Source organism: Nannospalax galili, unplaced genomic scaffold (genome assembly GCF_000622305.1).
Source record: "Nannospalax galili isolate Female #2095 unplaced genomic scaffold, S.galili_v1.0 scaffold168, whole genome shotgun sequence".
NCBI lineage: Eukaryota > Metazoa > Chordata > Mammalia > Rodentia > Spalacidae > Nannospalax > Nannospalax galili.
The window spans coordinates 366,228-387,305 of NW_008357649.1; the positions used below are offsets into that span (position 1 = coordinate 366,228).

Consider the following 21,078-nt stretch of genomic DNA (forward strand, 5'->3'; position numbering starts at 1 on the left):
CAGTCAATTTTGAAAGAGATGCATCTTAGCTCTGGAAATTGTTATTGAATATGTCAATGCTGTTGAAATGAAATGATTCTTCTAATTATATGGTTATTAAATAAATAATTTTAGGTGGCATTTCCTCCAGGTTCCAATTCCTGCTGCTCATTTCTGTCTGAGCCGTAATCACAATGGCTTTTTACCATCCATATTTCTCCCAATGAGCTGCTGGTCATGTACCATCACAGGGAATCTCTAGGAAGATTCAGACTTTCCCTCTAGCTCTCTTCTTCTGAGCCCAGGACTGTCCTTAATGTTCTGCTATTGAAAATCTAGACAAACCCTCTAGATCTACTCAGCAAATACACATTACCCATTTTGAAAGCTGGCTCACATTTCTAAGTATTTGTTACTGAAACAGCCCTACTTCTTGGTACCAATTTTTCTGTCAGTCTGTTTTCTGCTGCCATAATAGAAAATCATAAATGGGTAAATTATAAATAATGGAAGTTTAGTTGGCTCATGGTACTCAATGTCCAGGAGTCAAAGATCAAGGCTTGTGTCTGGAAAGGGCACTCTTGCTACACTGTAACATCAGAGGAGCTATCACATGGTTAGGCAGTCCACAGAAGAAGGGGGTGGGGGTGGGGGGCAAGCTCCTCTCTTTTAGAACAAACCCACTTCTGTGATAATGGTCTTTATTCATGAAAGCAGTACACCCAGATCTAACCAATTCTTGCAGGCCCACCTTTGCACTGTTTCAATTACTCAAGGGTTTCATAACATATATTCATATTTGGAATTTCATCCTGTTAGTCATTTACTTCATGCTGATATTCCACACCTTTAAGTATGAGTTTAATCATCTATAATATGTGTGGGTGCCTCAGCTAATACTTTACCTACAGCCGCCCAATCTCAACAATACTAGTTTTAAGAGATAATGAAAATGTATGGTGAGACTTGTTTAAATATTTAGAATAGAAGAGTTGCCATTGATGAAATATCACTAGTTTGCCACAACTGATCTACCAAATTTTTGGAACTAACCAGGAAGAAATTCACAGCAGTAAATGTAGCATGAGCATTTTTTTTTTCTTTCTTTCTTTCCTTTTTTTTTTTTTTTTTTTTTTTTCTTTTTTTTTTTTTTTTTTTTTTGAGACAGCGTCTTTCTGTAGCTGCAGCTGGCCTGGAATTCACTTATGTAGACCAGGCTGACCTTAAACTCACAGAGATCCACTTGCTTCTGCCTCCCAGGCATGGACCACCATACCTGGCTCAAGCTACATTTTCAAAGTTTAAAAGCTATTTGCATAATGAACTAAATCAAAAGTTGGCAAACTAGAGCCACAGGCTAAATTCAGCCCATCTACTTTTGTAAATAAAGTTTTATTGGAATGCATCCATGCTTATTCATTTACATATTTTCTATGGTTGCTCTCATCCCACAAGAGCTGAACTGGGTAGACGTGACAAAGACAATATGGCCCACAAGTCTGAAATATCTACTATTTGGCTCTTTATAGAAGCAGACTAATAACCCCTCCTGTAACTTATTCGAAGAAAAGGCATTTTTTACTATTATAAAAAATACATTGGAAAAAATTCAGATAAAATTTATAGCAAGTTTCTCATTTCCTTGATGATTCTTCAAATTGACTATTTTCATTCAAACCCATTCCTGTCCCCGCTCTGCCCTCATCACAGGTTCCTAGCTATCTTTAGAATATTCTATAAAAAGGAAGAGGAGATGAGGAAAAGGGGGAGCAATAGAAGGAAGAGGATGGAGGAGAGGAATAGGAGGAAGGGGAAGAAGAGGAAAGGGAGGTAGGGGAAGGAGAAGAGAAGAAGGGAAGGCAAAGGAGGAGGAGAAAGAAGAAAGAATAAAAGAGAAGAAAAGTTAGTCTACAACTAGGATAGATAAATGTGTACTTAGGGTGAACAAGGACCAGTATGTGAGAGTACTGTAGAGAATGGATGACAATATGATTAAGACACCCACATAAGTACTTTAGGAAATTTTAAAAAATACCAAAAAAAAGCCAATAAAAGGAAAATAAAATTATTTGTAATATATAGAAAATTAGCACATTTATAAAGCATAAAATTGGGCTAGAGAGTATGGCTCAGCAGTTAAGAGCAGCGGCTGCTGTTGCAGAGGACCTGGGTTCAAATCCCAGAACCCATGTGGCAGATAACTGCTCGTAACTCCAGTTCCAGGGGATCTGACACCCTCTTCTGTCCTCCTCGGGCATTGCATGACACCAGTGCACTTACATACAAGCAGGCAATACACTCAAACACATAAAATTAATAACAACAAAAATTTTTTAAAAAATCTGTTAGCATTACTCCTTTAAGAAAGCCTTCTAGTTACCTATCCAAACAAGCAAAGAGTCCAGATTTTCCTCCTACTGCACAGAGTACTTTGGGAGCACAACGAGGTCGTGTCATCAAGACTGTCTGATGAGAGAGTCTATGTTCAGGCATGAAGTGGTACTTCAGGGCTTCATTCAAAAGATGCTTACAAGTACGATCGTCACGAATAAGATGATTTGCTTCATACAGCCTAGTGAGAAACTTAACACTCAACAATGGTAATCGCACACTGTTCAGGAGCTGTGCTAAGTACTTCTGGCGTTCTTGTACATCATACTTGATCCAAGACTCTAATGCATAAAAAACGGTCTCTTCCGTAGCTACATTCAAGCAATCGTTGGAGACAATTTCATCCAAATCCGCATGTGTAAGCTCAAAAAACTCTTCTGTTTGACAAACAGATTCAAAATTCTGGCATATGTATTTAGTAGCTGCCAAATAAAGGTCATGACAACCATACGTCTCTGCAAAACGAGAAATTCCAATACAATTACCAGGATCAAGCTGGCTTTCAAGAAATGCACAACATTCTTTCAGGACAAGTTTTATCTGAAGTAGGTTTGCTGCTGGCAGGAGAGATTCAACTGTATCCTGAGAAATGAAGACAGTCCCTGTGTAGGCATATTCTACAATGGCCTGAAGTGCAGCCTCATCAATGCACTGAAACTCAACCTCACTGTTCTCTTTTTCAGAAAGGTTTCCAGTGAACATGGCTTTGAAATATGGGCTGATGCTGGCAAGTACCACTTTATGCGCATGAATTTTAACATCACCTACGCGAAGAACAATGTCACAGAGTTCGTGATGCTGACGAAGGAGATTCAAGCCCTGAAGAAGTTGTTCAGAATGTAAGTGGGTTAAATTAGCAAGCATGTAGGTCGGGGATGTGTGGTCCATCTACAGAAAAAGAAACATGACAGTTATTTCAGCATATAAATCAGATTTGTTGTTTATTTGTCCATTTGTTGGGTTTTAAACACTAAACACTAGAAAGGAGGCTTTTAGAATTAGAAGAAATTTAACAATTATATAATTCAACTCCTTTGTTACAGATCCTAGGAAATGGAAATTCAAAATGCTATACAAGTCTTAAACTACAAGGACTTTTAGGAGAAAACTTAGTGTTTCACTGTTTCTTTCAATTACACTCTGTCACTACAACAAAATGCAAACATATGGAGAAAAACTTGCTCAAAGCCAAATTAGCTACATGACTATTTTCTCAATAATAATAATAATGATATCAATAATGCCAATAAGAAAAAAACTTCATGCTAACTCAAATACTTTATATCCCAATTCAATAATTTAACAAAGGTATTATTAATTAATAATGTCAATTAATTCAACAACAAAAAAGGGGGAAAAAAAAAGACCGTGAATATAATCCAGTATTCTATAGTGAGGGCAACAGACTTATTAATATATGCCAGCCACTCAATTCTTTTTTGTTATTGTTCTGGTTCAGTTTGATGCTTTTGACATAGGGTCTTCTTCTGAAGCCTATGCTCCTCTGGAAGTCATGCTCCTCCTGCCTCAGCTTCCCACAAGGAAAGATTAAAGACATGGGATTATTATGTTCAGCTACCACTCAACTCATGATCATAAATTCAGATTATGCCTACTCAGTGTACTTCTGGCAGATGAAAAAGAATAAAAATAGCAAGAAGGGAAGGATAGGAAGAGAGGCAGTAAATACTGTGGCAGCCAGAAGAGGCGCCCAAAAGACATAGCTAATCCCTGGAACCTAAGAATGTTACTTTATTTGTGAGTGGGGGTGGAAGATTTTTCAGATATGATTAAAGATTCTGACATATGAAAAATTTCCTGCATTATGTAGGCAGACCTTAAATGAAATCATGTTACCTCAAAGAAAAGGAGAAAAAAAGAAAGAAAGGCAGAGATGATTGGATAGACAGAAGGGAAAAAAGGTGGAGAACAGAGATAGAGACTGGGATGCTGCAGCTGTACCTGAAGGAACGCTGGCAACTAGGAGCTGGAAGAAGGCGCTGACACTCATTTCAGAATGCTGAACTGTGAAAAATAAATCTTGCTCCCTACTGCAGCTGAATTTGGGGCACACAGCCCCAAATTTTATTGTCACACAGCCACAAGAAATTAATCCAGGGATATTTCTGAATGGTTCACAGCTGTTACTCAGAATAGACAAGAGGAACACAAGACAGCTATTTAGCTGTTTCTTCCCTTTATCAGTCCTTAAAACCAAGCTATGGGAATAACAATAAGGCAGATGATCTGGCTCTGTTTTATAGGAGTTACCAATTGGCATAGTTACCTGCAATAAACCTGCCCCCAGGTTCTTTTCTATATGATAATTAGGTACTGCCCTATAGTCGGATGATAGGATCCCCCTACCACATGTAAATAAAGCATACTATGAGCACCTATCAGCTGAAGCTTTGGCTGCTGCCTCCACCTTATATTTTTTCCTGACCCCCACTGAATAAATGAGCTGTAGCACTGAAACTGACTCCCGGAAGGTCTTTTCCATCTGTGCTCACAGCGGTCCTGACCCCGTTTGTTGCTTCTGCTCCCTCTGTTCTTGTGGGTTGGTGGCCAATAGCCCACGAGGGGAGGGAGAGACCCACACTGGTAGGACTGAGAAGTCACAGCTCTCCACTTCTGCCTGTTTTTAAGTAGACACATCAAAATATTGACATTCTTATTTTCCTCAAGAACATTATTCTCACATAGTTTTAAGTCAGTTAATAAGTTATGTTAATATGGCCACCATACAACTGATATCCTCCACATCTGATCTCTCCAAATAACCCTAAATGCATAAACCAAAATAATTCTCAGATTATGATTTCAATAATGGCATGAACAAGGCTAATGAACTTGTTGGTCTTCTAGTGTCTAGTTTCTTTCCGAACAGAATACTGGCAAGAAGACAGCAACAGAAAGGTCTAAGTTTAGATCTGGCTGCATGCTATTGCTTACTATGGTGTTGATTTTTTTCAAACTTCTTTCAGTCTCAATTTTACAGAAAACACATCTAGACTGAAAAGCGAAGACTGACAGTAAGAAACAGAGTTGATATAGACAACAGGCGACAGGGTTAAGAATATAGTCCTACTGATTTACATGGCCTACTTCATCTTTCATTTTCATTTTCTTATATGTACAATAAGATCACAGTAAAATCTCAACAACAGGCCTCACAAGGTTCCGGAGGATGAGATAATGAAAACACAATAAAGTGCAAGTGATATAAAATACAGGGTACGATGCTAAGGTGACTGGAAATAGAATGACTTCAGTCCCAACTAGGTCATGTATTGTTTGGTGGAATTGGCACATTTCTTAATATAAGTATTAATTTTTTCACTCATAAACTAAGACTATGCTGGCCTCTCTCAGAAGAATGCATGGAGGTAACTTTGTAAAGCACCAAGTACCACATAAGGTTTACTTTATTAAATTATTGCTCCTCATGATCTCCATATTCACTCATTTGCATTCTTTTTCAAAGCAGTATTTAAGCCAATACTCAAGTAATTATTAATACTATAGCTCTCTACAAAACTTGCTATCTTCCAGGAATTTTCTTAGAAATCACTAGCTGCCTATAACATTTCCCTTTTCATCCTCCTTCCCTTTAATACAAATTTTCAAAAGACTAGGTCAAAATTTATTTGGGCTGGAGACAGCTCAGTGATTATGAGTATGAGGTGCTCTCACAGAGGACCTGGGTTTGATCCCCAGAAACCATATGGTGGCTGACAACTGTTCATACCTCCAGTTCCAGGGGACCCGATGGCCTCTTCTGACCTCTGCGGGGATTGCACAACATACGTGCCTTTATATACATGCAGGCAATACATGCATACGCATAAAATAAATAAAATATTTTAAAAAATCTAACTTTACCTAAAAGCCTATTCCTTTATATAATTAACTTAATATGTGTTGCAAATTTGTTTTTTATAATTTTTAAATAAATTTTATTTATTATTTTTATTTTATGTGTATGCGTGTATTGTCTGCATGGAGGTAAGTGCACCTGTGTCGTGCAATGCCCACGGAGATCAGAAGAAGCTGTTGGATCCCCTGGGACTGGAGTTACGGACAGTTGTTTGCTGCCATGTGGATTCTGGGATTTGAACCCAGGTCTTCTGCAAGAACAGTGTTCTTAGCCACTGAGTCATCTCTCCAGCCTCCTATGTGCTGCAAATTTGTAAAACATCACCTCCACTCTCATTTGTCTGATTAATGAGGATAGAAATATTCAGACTGAACAATGAACTATGGAATGGAAAATAGGGGAGTTGAAAAGGAAGACCTAGATACTTTCTAAGACCACATTTTTCCCAGACTAAACAATTACATTCTAAGATACGCACAAAAACCTTCAAATAAGATTCCTGACCAAATACCAGAGCTGCAGGACTACACTCCTCAAAAGCAAGATATGAGCAGTCTGAGAACATTCACCTCGCATCTTAACTTCAGGTAACATTCTAAAATTATTAACGATTTGATTCACAACTACCTAGAAAGAGGATGAAGAGATCTCTGACACTACTACAAACGAACCAATAATAATAGGACACATCAGAGATTTGTTTCTCTTTACAATTTATTTAGACTTGTAGATCAGGCAAGTATTTCTTATGTTTAATTGGATGCTAGTAAAGAATTTAATAATTTCCTTCATGATTTTGAAAACAAATCTAAAAATATTACTTAGTATCTAGGTAGGTAAATTAGCAAATGCCCCATGCACACTACTGGATGAGTGAGAACTGGAAGGCTGTTTCTAGTGGTGCACTATCAGGCCAAAGTGACAGTGCTAGGATAGAGCCACTTTATAGTGATCATGCAGTGCCAAGGGTAGCAAGACACTGAACAACAAATTAAGGATCCTAAAAGATGCAGCACTTAACAAAAAGAATTTTGAGAGGGATAAAATGGAAACACTTAAAAACATCTAAACAACCACAAAAGAGAGAAAAGACTAAACCACAAGACATGTTTTAAGGGTTTAGGGATTTTAATTTCAGTGCTACTTTAATACCCTACGCTTATGTGGGTTTAAGCTATATTAATAGAACATAATACATAGAACATTAGAGAGGAGAATTTCACTTTGTTCTGGAAATGTCAGTTCGCATCAGGTGAACAGATTTTAAATATCATCCTTTAAAAGGAATTGAAATAAACTATATTACCCACTTTAAAGAATTCAGATTATGTCCTGTAGGTAATGGAACTGAGGGTACTGAGTCTAGAGAAAAGGAAATCTGAAGGTCATGTGCGGGCCAGGAGATAAAAGCTGCTCGATTATAAGAGCTGATTTGAAGATTAAATGACTTATACATATGAAGTGCTTAGTATCTGTCAGTAAGGTCTTGAAGATTTAGTACTTATGAATGTTTTGAGTTGTTTGCCTGAATGACATTTAGCCTTCTATGCTGTTCTATCTCTTAATGTTAGATAAGAAATTCATTCCAGGGTTTATGGTGGTAGCTTACTGGTAAAGCACTTGCCTAGTACATTCAAGACCTGGGCTCTATCCTCAGTGTTAGAAAGGAAAAGATAAACAAAGAAATTCTCTCTACCACTGACACCCTGATAACAACAAGGTATCACAGAATTGTTGATTCTCAAATCAAGTTATTGGCCAGATTCACTTTTAGTACAAATAGTAATCATACAGTGAATGAATTTATATTAAACTGATTTTTGTGTATCTAATTCAAATGAACATTTTACATACAGTATGAAAGTATAACACAGACTTGTAAACACACCTATGTACATACACAACATATAAATACACACATGTGGTTAACATCACAGAGATCTAAATATAGAGGACAATATAAGACACTAGCTCTAGGATCAGGCTGCCCAGGTTATAATATTATCTGTGCTATGTAATAGTTGAATGACCTTGAGAAGGTCATCTTAAAGTCTGTTTTCTCATTTACATAGCACATTCAAAACAGTATTCTTTAAAAAAATGTCTATGTGCTAACATGTAAGTACTAAGACTTGGGCTTGGCCACCTAAACCCAGTGACTCCATTTTATGTTTAGCAAAAAAGGAAGGAAGCAAGCTTACTGTCAAATAAACAAATGCAACCAAATGCAGCCACTGCCTGGCTACTCCTGTCAGTGAAGAGCCACTTTAAGATTTTAGACAGTGCATTAGATTTTGATCGTCTATTTTTTAGGCAGGGCAAAGAAGCATAGCTATATCATAAATGGCCTGGATCCTTGATCCACACACAGAAAAAGACAAAAAAAGTTATGTCGCAAAAACCGAAAACAGAACAGTAACAGAAAAAAACCCCAAGATACACTTTGAATCTCTATTATGACTTAAAGGGAAAAAAATATTTCTTTTCTCCACCTACTGAAAAGGCCTAGAAACTATAACTTTTGCAGTGTAAAAAGAGTACTTCTAGTACCCAGATGAAGTCTCTAAATACTATTATTGAAAAGAAAATGGAACTCCCTAGACAAATGGCTGATTCCAAGATACCACAGAAGACGACAAGATAAATTTGGACTCTTTACATCTTACAAACTCAGTAGACTAAGGTAAGAGGAACACATAGCTAGGGAAAAAATATGAAACCCTAACTTTAAAAATCAAAAACTCAGACCAACTCAGCAATAAATACAAATAGCCCCTTAAAGTCAAAGATGGAACAAACTGACCATCAATAGTAATAACTATAATTGATTAAAATATATCAGAGGGCAGGGCTGGGGAAATGGCTCAGCGGTTAAGAACACTGGCTGCTTTTGCAGAAGACCTGGGTTCGATTCTCAGCACCCACATGGCAGCTAACAACCATCTCTAACTCCACTTCCAGGGGAATTTGATGCCCTCTTCTGTCTTCTGTGGGTACTGCATGACACAGGTGCACTTACATACATGCAGGCAATATACTCATATACATAAAATAAAAAATAATAAAATCTTTTTAAAAAACATATCAGAGGGCTGAGGAGATCAGTCAGTAAAGTGCATACCACTTGATGAAGACCTGAGTTTAGTGCCAGCATCAACAAAAAACAAACAAAATAACAAAATAACACACAAAAAAACCCCACACCAGTTTATAAGCACATGGCTGTAATTTCAGCGCTGGGGAGATGGAGATGGATGGAGATGGGGGATTCCTGAGATTTGCTGGCCAGGCAGCCTAAACAAATCTGTGATATCTCTCCCAGTGTGAGGCCCTGTCTCAAAATAACAAGATGGATGGCTCCTGAAGAAAAGACATCTGAGGCTGAGGCAGGAGGATTATGGCAAATTCCAGAGCGAGATCCTGTCTCAAAAAACAAATGAGAAGTAACTAACAAAATATACTGACTGGGGAAAAATTTCTTGGCATAATCTGAATTTCAAAAAAATAGAGGTAACAAGAAAAGAATAATGTATAAATAAAAAAAAACATTAACCAGAGGCTAGAGAGATGGCTCAGTGGTTAAGAACATTGGTGATTCTTGCAGAAGACCCAGGTTCTAATCCCAGCACCCATATGGCAGTTAACAACTGTCTGTAACTCCAGTCCCAGGGGATCCAACAGTCTCTTCTGACCTCCATGGGCATTGCATGACACAGGTGTACTTACCTACATGTAGGCAATACACACATACACATAAAATAAAAATAATAAATAATTTTTTAAGTTAAAAAAAATTAACCAAATATAACATGTTAATACACATGTGCATATGCACATACAACATTTAGACAGCAACTAGAAATTTGTATACTGACTAGATTACTAAGCAATGCTAATCACTATTATAATAATTGTACTACAGACATGCTTTTAAGGTTTTCATTTTCAGTCAAGTATAGTGGAACATGATCGTAACCCCAAAACTCAAGAGGCTGAGGCAGGAGGATTGCAAGTTGGAGGCCAGTCTGAGTTACACAGTAAGTTCAAGTTCAAGGCTATCTTGGGCTACATAGACAGAATATGTCTAAAGACAAACAACAACAAAAACTAGCCATTAGAAATAATCTTGAAATATTTGCACAAGCATTAATAACTGTTGAAACAGGATGGAGGGTTATATTTGACTTTAACATGGTTTTGGGTTTATACAGTAAAAAAGCGGGGGGAGTGTTTAAGAAAAATATAAAGCCCTAAACTTTGAATAGATTTATACAAAGAGAATCTAAAGATCAGCATGTTTAAATTAATTAACAAGATTACAAAACTCAAGATACATTATTGTGACTAGATGTTTTCTTAATCTTTGAGCACTGTTCTCTACCATTTGATTAAAAAATTACAATGCTAAACAGAATTGAGGTGCTTAAAACATTACTGAACCAGTTTAAACCTGTTGTCACTTACAAGATGAAATCAGTGAGACAGCATCTACAAGTTTGTTCAGTTGTCATAATATACCAGGTGCTGTTCCAAGCTTTCTACATATTCTGATTCCCTTCATCACGAGAGCAAGGACATGAAACAGTATTGCTATTGCTATCATTGTACACAGAAAGAAATCTGAGGAGAGAACTGATAAGCCGAAGTCAAGATTGAAATCTTGGTACTCTGTTTCCAAAATTCTCAAATATTATATTATACTGCCTTATTTATTTAAACTCATAATTTTTAAACCAAAATAAAACTTTAAAACTGGAAACTAAAAATATCCACAATAGAAACCTAAAAAAGAAATCCTAGCACTTGGGAGGAAGAGGAGAACTCTGTCTGAGGCTACATAGTGAGTTCTAGGTCAGCCAGGCTACACAGCGAGACTTTGTCTTAAAATAAATAAATAAGTGAATAAATAAATAAAATAAAATAATTTCCAAACAGTAACCCTACAAAGGACATATGATACATACATACATATGTAATTGCCCAGATCAGATAAACACTGTATCAGAGATTTAAAATGAACCAAAGAAGGATCCAGGTAATAATTATTCCCTCTGTTCACTGTAAAATAGCAGATTTCATACGTTGAGTTCCCCTACATACTTGCCACACTTAACTTTGGTAAGATAAAGCAAATACTTAAGAGTACTCTACCAAACCATATTACTCCTACAACCTACTGACAAATTATACATAGCAGATCAAGAAATATATATCTAGGTAAGGTTTATCTGAGAACAACTGATCTTTGCCCAAGATTTATCTACATGACACACAGTAATTAAAAATATCCAGACTGGTGGAACTAAACTTCTTGGGTGTTTAAAAGATATACTTTGAGGTCTATAATTTGGTCAGAGGGACATAAAGGACACTTTTGGCTCCTTGCCCTCCTATGTTGACTAGTTCCAGGGGACTATGAGCATCTCTCAAAATGTCCTATAATGGTGGTGGGTCACCTGTCCTCTTGACCAAGGAGGCCGAGGAGACCCCATCAGATGGACTTAAACCAGTGTCCAGTCTACAAAGAGGAAAGTCAACTTAGAGAAAACATTTCCTCCATTCTTCCAAGCGAAGCCAACCACAGTCAAGCAAGACCTTTGACTTATCTTCACATAGGTGGAACTGGTAAAAGAAAGGAGCCAGGAGCTCCTCCCAAGCCCATGTGACCCCTGAGGAACAGATCCTCAAATGACCTTAAGGGTAAAAATAAATCGGTTTTATCTGGACCAACTGTACGGCCTTGAACACCCAAAAGGAAAGAATAACTAAAGATTAAATGGGCCAACATAATTTCATAACTGTCCATATGTATAGCTAAAGGCTACATAACAAGCATCAAAGCCAGACAAGCGATACCTTCTTTTGAGTTGATGGCCAGGGTGGCCAAAGGGATTCTCAGATAGTAACCCAGCATAGAACTGGGAAAATGAACAGTAGACCCCAATCTTATCTAAAGGAATATTGACAACTGATTACCACTAGATGAAGAACAGCTGACCCTCCTAAAACAAAGACCCTAGATAGGCTGACTAGATTCACCAGAAGGGCAAGTAGTGGGGAATGGGGGTGCCAACAACACAGCAGACAGTAACAGGGATATCAGAGTATAAGGGCTCTAGTCGGGGGAGGGAGGCTATGGGAGGGTGCTACCAGGGAAGTGGGTATACAAACAAATAAAAAAGAAAAAAAAATAACTCTTCAAAGCATAAAAATTTTCTCCTTAATAATTAGTAGATGTGAAAAACATTACCATTGAAATCTACCTGATGACTTTATATCCATGCTCTGATGCCAAGGAGCTCAGAAAGTAATGGACTGTGACTAGTAATAATCAAATATACAGAGATTAGAAACACATGTGCATCGTAGTGTCAATTGTATTAAAAATGAATTTTTCTGTATGAAACTGTATTTTAATAATGAAATGGAGATCTTTTTTAAAGTTTAAAACCTCATTGAATTTCATGTCTTAAAGGGTTTATATGGAGTACAATATTGTATAACTGTATTAATTCAACTGTAAACCTAAAAATTTACAGCCAGTTTAAAGAGATGCATCTTAGCTCTGGAAATTGTTATTGAATATGTCAATGCTGTTGTAATGAAATGCTTCTTCTAATTATATGGTTATTAAATAAATAATTAAAAAAAAGAGTACTCTATCGTTGGAGGGGAGGGAGTAAGCATGGATTTGATCAAAACACCTGATATGCATGTATGAAATTCTCAATAAATTTTTTTTTTAAAGTTAAAACAAAAGAGTACTCTATCAAGGGCTGGAGAGATGGCTTAACAGTTAAGAACACTGACAACTCTTGAAGACCTGGGTTCAAATTCCAGAACCCACATGGCAGCTAACAACTGTCCATAACTCCAGTTTCAGGGGATCTGATGCCCTCCTCTGACCTCCAAAGACAATGTACAACACAGGTGTACTTACGCACATGTAGGCAATATGCCCATATACATAAAAATAAATAATATCAGTTTTAGGTGAAGCACTACAGAGGATGGATGTGGTCTCCACAGTAAATTCACTGACATTTTTCCTAATAATAAAATGAAGACAAAAAGCTTGCAAAGACAAATGGAAACTGAGCAGAAATCCATGGCAGCTATTTACTTGCATTCAATGGGTGTCCATTCTCAAGCAGACAAGTAAGTGCATGCCACGTTACTGAGTCTGAAGAGGAACATGACAGCCACTGGGGAATGTTATCCCCAAACTGCCAGGTAGCAGTTTTATGTTATTCTCTCTGTTCTGACTTGATTCCTGTCTTCTAGAGCAAAGACAGAAAAGCAAGACGATCCTACTGATGAGTGTTGTGGATGATACAGAAGAGGCTGGGATGCTAGAGGCAGCCAGCTCTTGTTTTAAAAGGACCAGAGAGAAAATAAGTTGAATGTTTGCTTCAGGAGGCTTTTTTGAAAGGGTTGATGACAACCGCATTTTACTTCCTTTCACTGCTCCTCCCCTCAAAATGGAGTAGAAAGGCTGATTCAAAACACAGTGGCTCATTACAATGTTTGGTGAGCAATGAAGTTATGTTAATGTGGGGCTTTTTAATTAAGTTGAAAGACTAAAATAAAATGCTCAATTCAAAAAAGAAAACTAATAGTTACATTTTTAAAAAGAGTACTCAATATCTTAGGAAGTAAATTAGTCAATATTAAACAAACTGTACAAATGGTAAAGTTTTAATAAGGTAATAGCATTGTACTTCATTTCTAATCATATTCACACTGCATAAATTCCCATAATATGTCAGATGAAGACTTCAACATTTTAGGTTCTGAACCAAGATAATAAAGGTTAGTTGTAAGTTTAGTATCTATCCACTTAATTGACAACTCAATTACAAAGAAGTGGTGCTGAAATCACCTGGGAGGCAATTAACTGCCGCCATACCATACAGATCACCACCACAGCGAGAAGACAGGGAGGGGAAATCAGCGTTGCTTTTAAAACAATTCAATGTGATTCATCAAATTAGGAGAATATTTTATTAGAACTGCTCTATTATTAAATTATTTTCCTACAGTTCAACTTTCCTTACAGCAGAATTCAACTAATGACGACATGTATTTTCACTAGTAAATCTATGGAATAAAGTGGCATAATTGCCTTTTTTCTGAAAATGATTTTCATTATATCTAGAGAACCAAAAGTAAAATTAGATGCTTGTCATTAACGTGAATCATGATATCTTGAATTTGGAAATAATAGAGGAGAAAATAAGTCCCTAATGGGTGTTACTCCATGTAGAAAAGCTCCCAGTTCCATAATTAACTCCTGTCCATTGGAAAATTGGTTTCAACAGTTATAAAGGCTCATTAACTTATACAGATTATTGTTTAAGAAGCAATAAAATTTGAAGTTTGGTTTAAATCAGGAATGCAAAATGACTTTGGGGCATATGTAAGAAAACTCATCTAATTCTATAGGTATAAAAGTAAGCTCATAATTTCTCAATGTTATTAATGCTTTGACACAATTAATGAGTAAGAGTCAGAATGGAAATTAAAAAGGGATAGATTAAAATATATAACCATGTAATAAATAAGAAAAAGATATGAAAGACTACTAATAGGAAAAAAAATCAAATTTTATCCCATAGTCCCACTCTCTCCTCTTTCTACCAAACTTCCAACATCTCTAAGCAAATAGTTAAACTGATTAATTTGAGTTTTATTTTCTTCCTCTGAGAAACTATCCTCTGGTGGATACACCCATAAAGTGTCCTATACAGAGTATAAGGAAGAATGTACAACCTACAGACTGCTGTAAAGAATAAGTGCGGTGGGAGTTACTAAGCAACAAGCACAGCGTACTGCACATAGCAAGCACACAGTAACTAGGGTGTAACTGTCAGTCTCAACAGCACCTTTCATTTGCATTGTACTTCCTCACGACTTCTTAAATTACACAAATCTTTATGGTTTACAGAATTCATTCTGGTTTCCAATATTTCTGGATGCCTGTAAAATTTGGGTAAGAACATACAAAAAAAAATGGTGATTCATCCAACAAATTCATAATCTCTGACTATGTAAATAAAGCATCCTTTTAGAGTAGCTGTGTTTATGCTTCTTAAATACAGCTAAAAAAATTAAGGTGTGTAACACACACTGCCCTGTAATTCATTCATTACTTTAACTTAAATTATTTGGTAATTATTGAAATTTTGTTCTACTCAAATTTGCAATTTTCAATATAGCCTTAGCTACTTCCTTTCAACTTTCTAAGGTTTACTGTTAAAACATAACCAAATGAGCATTCCTATTTTGGAATTAGATTAAAAACCTGTTCTTTATCTAATTCCATTATTAAAAAATAAATGCTTTTCTCATCAATAGAACGACTTAAGTGCAAAATAATATTTAAAAGCTTTATACCAATAAATAAATAAATAGAGCCCAACTTGGTGGCACACACCTTTAATCCCAGCACTTGGGAGGCAGAGGCAGGTAGATCTCTGTGAAGATTGAGGCCAGTCTGGTATACATGGTGAGTTGTAAGTTTGCTGAGGCTACAGAGACATCCTGTCTCAAAAAGATCAAATAAATAAATAAAAAGTAAAAACTGTTTCCTTTAATAGATATAATAAAATATACAATAAATGATTTATACTCCATAAGATTAAAGGTAATTAATAAGATGTGTGATGACAATAAAATTTCATTTCTTAAATAGCCACCATAGAAACTAGTGTTTCCAAGTATTCGTCAAGGAGACAAAATTTAACAGACATAAAGGAACTGTAATTCATAACACACATTGACCCACAAAGACCTGAGAAACAGGAGGTCAAAAAGAAGACTCAACTCCCAGGAAAAGGACAGGCTAACTGCTTGATTTACATATCCATGTCCCTTGAGTAGCATTCTTTATAGAGAGAAGGAACCGTTATTAAACTTCTGCCTTAACTGGTGATGAAATACCATTCAAAACTTTCTAGCTTCCTTTTCTTTGATTCTATCACAACACAATCTCAGTCTAGTCACTAATTTGGCTTCCTAAATTCTGAGATACATTATGAGTGAGTTGGATTTTCAATCTGAAAATTCTGATCACTAGGAAGAGTTACCGTCTCTATTCCAAAATAAACTGTCATTCTACTGTGCACATTCTAATGTATGCATCATTCTCCAGTTTCCTTTCATGTGGACTGGGTTCCTGAAGTCTGGGCATACATGAGTAAAAGCACACATTTAAGTTTCTTAAGTAGGAAACACCAGGATCTGGCACTCCCCCATCTCCTTTCTTCCCTTTTGTAATGCTGGAGATGTAACCTAGAGCCTTGCACATGCTAGGCAAGCCTGCCACCAGTTATATGCCCTGCCACCTGACACTTACTGTTTCTCATTGACAAATGTTACAATCGTCTTGACTTTCATTCCTCTGCCCTTACACTGTCCCTAAAAATAGAAAAGGGGAGGTGATAGTGGCAAGATTTTTGTTGTTGTTGTTATTCTATTGAAATACATTTGTTAAATCAAATTTAGGTAGATCCACTTAGAATGATTAATGAAAGTTGTGGATATAGTTCAGTGGTAGAGTACTTGCCTAGCAGGAGCAAAGTCCTGAGTTTAATTCCCAGCACAGCTGAATTAACAAAACACCACAATAGAAAACAAAGCTAATGAAGAAACCACCTAGGCTTTAAACCAAAATACAAGACACATGCTTACACAGCCTCATTTACATTAATGCTTTCTTTTTTCAAAAGAAAAAAATTAGAAAAACCTACGATTTTTAATTGTGCTGTAAGGAAAATTTATAAATAAAATTTCAACTTGCATCAGCCAGGAGCATGCCATATGTGTCTCAATTCTTCCAAAATTTCAAGAATTCAAGACACACCTAATTTGGTAGAGTGAGGCAGGCACAGTTGCATTTGAAGTGCATAAATATAAGGGCTTCAAATTATAAGTCAGACTTTTTCTCACTGGGTCAATGAAAAGTAATTGTGTTTATTACTCATGCACATAAAATAAAATAAAAAATATATCTTTAAAATATTTTATTGTTTTTATGTGCATGAGTGTATTGCCTGCATGCGAGTGCACCCCCGTTGTTCAATGCCACGATGGTCAGAAGGGAGCTTCGGATTCCCCTGGAACTGGAGTTAAGGACGGTTCATAGTCACCACGTGGGTGCTGGGAATCGAACCCGGGTCCTCTGCAAGAACAGTCCAGTGCTCTTAACCACTGAGCCATCTCTATAGCGCCCTTACTATTCATTTTAAAAATCTGTCAAAAAAGCTTGCACACTTGCAAGCTCAGGATTCAGAAGGCTGAGGCAATATGATCAGGAGTTCAAGACCATACTTGACTACACATAGTAAGACCCTGTCTCAAAAAACAAAAAGTTGTTCTTTCACACTCCAAAGCATTCTGCATCACAGGAGATAGTTTAGCCCTTCAACTGCGTCTGCTTAAAGTTTCGTTTACAATAAGAAAATATACATCAAACTCTCAGCTCGCATAACATAAAAAAAAGTCTACTGAGCCTAAATCCCCTGCGCTTAATTCTCTTAGGGTTGTGATGCCAAGAACTTGCACTCCAACTGAAATCGTCTAGCGATCTCCGTCTCCAGGAAACTGAAAGGCTGCAGAGCCACAGGAGGATTCTGCTGGGAGACTCGGGCTGCGGAAGGGGCGGGGGGGGGGGGGGGGGGGGGGGGGGGGGGGGGGGGGGGGGGGGGGGGCGGTGAGTCCCTCAGAGGAACAGCAGACTTTTAGAACGTTATCTAATACAAAACAGTTAGCTACTGGAGAAAACAGAGATTCGGCACGTCTTACAGACAACTTAAAGTGATGCAGACAAGGAAAAGTGTCAAGAGGACCATTAACCCTCCACAGCCAGCGACGAAGTAAAGGAGACAGAGCAAGGAAGGACCCCCCACCCCGAGACTAGGAATTGAAAGAAAAAAAAGTATTCGGCGTATGAGCTTGGCTTTGGTCCAGATCTCCTGTACTGGTAAATAGTCTGCAAGAAGAGAGGATCGAAGGTAGAATTGTGGAGAGCAGAGCGTTTGCAAGTGATCAGCCCGGCAGAAGAACATGTCGCCTCTCTCCCGTCCACCTCTAGCTCCTGTGACACTCGGGCAACACTCCGCCAAAGCCTACACCGCTAGAGGACAGCAAAAGGGGAAATACCTGAGTCCCAGGAATAGAACCTGTAGCAACAGGAGGAGGAGCCGCGGAAAATTGGAACCCGGGCAGGATCCTACTTGCTCTGGTCAAACCCCTACTCTCACCGGTGGGGCGGGGAACTTCCGCCCGGAGCAGGGATAGCGTCATTTCCGCCTAAGGTCTTGACCACTCTTCTCCGCTCTGGCGACGTTCCAACGTTCTGACTTCCTCTCTCAGGAGCCTTCTGTCTATGCTTAGCCTCCTACGTGGACTACACGACCCAGCATTCACCTCGGGAGGTTGATTTCCGGGTCAAAAGGTTTGCGCTCGCTGCATCACCATGGAAGCGCTCGGTTTGGTCACGTGGTGGCCCTGGTTACGCCGGCTGGCGGCTGTGGGGTCCGGGGCTCCGGCGGGGGCCATTTTGCCGGAGGTGCCTCCGGGAGTCTGAGGCCGCGGCGGCCCGGCAACTGGGTGGAGCGGTGCCTAGTCTTCCTCTGTAGCTCAGAGCCTGGGGAGGAGCTGGAAGGCTGGACTTCATCCAGCCCTCCCAAGACAGCAATGGTTCCCTGTAGTCCTTGCTACTTGACGACCCTCCATGGCGGCCGGGCCGCCCGAGCTCCTCCTGCTGCCGCCCCTAGCCGCTGCCGGTGCCTGTCGCCTGCAGAGCCGCAGTCGCCCTTCCGCCCCCGAGACTGATGGTTGTCCAGCGGCGGGCACCATGAGAGGCGAGAAGAACTACCACTGCCAGGGGGCTGCCGGGGACCACAGTTCCTGCCCCTCGACGCCGTCTCCTCTGGCCTCGACCCTCCTGTTGCCTGCGGAGACTGTCTCGAGTAGCTGGTCGGGGCCGGGACGGGGGCTGTCGGGAGGAGATGAGGAGGAGACTCGGCTTCTGCAGCTACTGCGCACCGCCCCGGATCCTTCCGAGGCCTTCCAGGCTTTGCAGGCTGCCTTGCCGCGGCGGGGCGGTCGGCTGGGCTTTCCGCGGCGCAAGGAAGCATTGTACCGGGCGCTGGGCCGGGTACTCGTGGAAGGCGGTAGCGAAGAGAAGAGACTCTGTTTGCAGCTGCTCTCCGACGTCCTCAGGGGTCAGGGGGAGGCTGGGCAGTTGGAAGAGGTCTTTAGTTTAGCGCTTCTGCCTCAGCTAGTCGTCTGCCTACGAGAAGAGAATTCGGCCCTGCGGAAAGATGCGCTGCAGATCCTGCACATCTGTCTGAAGCGCAGCTCCGGACAGGTGCTGAGAACGCTGATCCAAGGCCTGGAAAGTCCAGATGCCCGGCTTAGAGCTTCCACTGCATTATTGCTCCCTATCTTGCTTACTCCTGAGGATTTGCTGCTGGGCTTGGATCTCACCGAGGTCATCATATCTCTGGCCCGAAAGCTTGGCGATCAGGAGACGGAAGAAGAATCTGAGACAGCGTTCTCGACACTTCAACAGATTGGGGAGCGACTTGGCCAAGAGAGGTTTCAATCCTATATCTCTCGCTTGCCCTCTGCCCTGAGGAGACACTATAATCGCCGCCTGGAGTCCCAGTTTGGAAGTCAGGTTCCCTATTATTTGGAGCTGGAAGCCACTGAATTTCCTGAAGATCCTGCCCCCTGTGTAGTGACTCTTCCCAATAGCAACCTTAAATTTGGGATTATTCCTCAGGAACTGCATGCAAGATTGTTGGATCAGGACGACTATAAGAACAGGACTCAGGCTGTCGAAGAACTAAAACAGTTGCTGGGAAAATTTAACCCTAGTTCTACCCCGCACTCTAGTCTTGTTGGTTTCATTAGCTTGTTGTATAATTTGTTAGACGATTCCAATTTCAAAGTGGTGCATGGCACACTTCAGGTTCTGCATTTACTGGTTATTCGCCTTGGAGAGCAGGTCCAGCAGTTCTTGGGACCAGTTATAGCAGCTTCTGTGAAAGTGCTTGCCGACAACAAGTTGGTGATCAAACAGGAATACATGAAACTCTTCCTAAAGCTAATGAAAGAAGTACGTCCTCAGCAGGTGCTTTGCTTGCTCCTGGAAAATCTTAAACATAAGCATTCCAGAGTAAGAGAGGAGGTGGTGAACATTTGCATCTGCTCCCTCCTGACCTATCCCAGTGAGGATTTTGACTTACCCAAACTGTCCTTTGATCTTGCCCCAGCTCTTGTGGATAGCAAACGCAGGGTACGCCAAGCAGCACTCGAAGCCTTTGCTGTGTTGGCATCCTCCATGGGCTCAGGTAAAACCAACGTCCTTTTTAAAGCAGTAGATACCGTTGAATTGCAAGATAATGGAGACGGAGTGATGAATGCGGTGCAGGCCAGGTTGGCTAGAAAAACTCTCCCTCGGCTAACAGAACAGGGATTTGTGGAGTATGCAATACTCGTACCGTCTTCTGCCCAGGGTAGGTCAAGCCATTTGGCACATGGAGCAGATACGGACTGGCTTTTGTCTGGTAACAGAACTCAGAGTGCACACTGTTACTGTGGTGACCACACAAGGGATAGCATGCAGTTGTATGGATCTTACAGCCCAACTATCTGTACCCGAAGGGTATTAAGTGCTGGAAAAGGGAAAAATAAATTACCGTGGGAAAGTGAGCAGCCTGGAGTCATGGGAGAAAGCCAGCTCTCAGGTTCCAAGGATACAGAGCAGGTATGCTTCTCTGATTTTCTTGAGTAGAAAGTGAATTTAAAATGAGATA

The 21,078-nt window shown here is 39.5% G+C and overlaps 2 protein-coding genes across 6 annotated transcripts in view; one reads left to right on the plus strand and one right to left on the minus strand.

Moving 5' to 3' along the window:
* Positions 1-18,546, minus strand: part of Klhl28 (kelch like family member 28) — a 38,891-nt gene extending 20,345 nt beyond the window's left edge. For both annotated transcript variants that reach the window (XM_008855533.3, XM_008855532.3), the window contains exons 1-2: positions 18,413-18,546; positions 2,360-3,258 (exon numbers count right to left, since the gene is read on the minus strand). In XM_008855533.3, the coding sequence (XP_008853755.1) occupies positions 2,360-3,258 (899 nt within the window). In that variant the 5' untranslated portion in view covers positions 18,413-18,546. The remainder of the gene's footprint in view (positions 1-2,359; positions 3,259-18,412) is intronic.
* A 193-nt stretch (positions 18,547-18,739) lies between these two features.
* Positions 18,740-21,078, plus strand: part of Togaram1 (TOG array regulator of axonemal microtubules 1) — a 95,819-nt gene continuing 93,480 nt past the window's right edge. For 2 of the 4 annotated variants that reach the window (XM_008855534.2, XM_029557423.1), the window contains exon 1: positions 18,741-21,029. In XM_008855534.2, the coding sequence (XP_008853756.1) occupies positions 18,987-21,029 (2,043 nt within the window). In that variant the 5' untranslated portion in view covers positions 18,741-18,986. Of the gene's footprint in view, positions 21,030-21,078 lie in introns of all 4 variants that reach the window. The other 2 variants (XM_008855536.3, XM_008855535.2) reach the window with 2 other exon arrangements.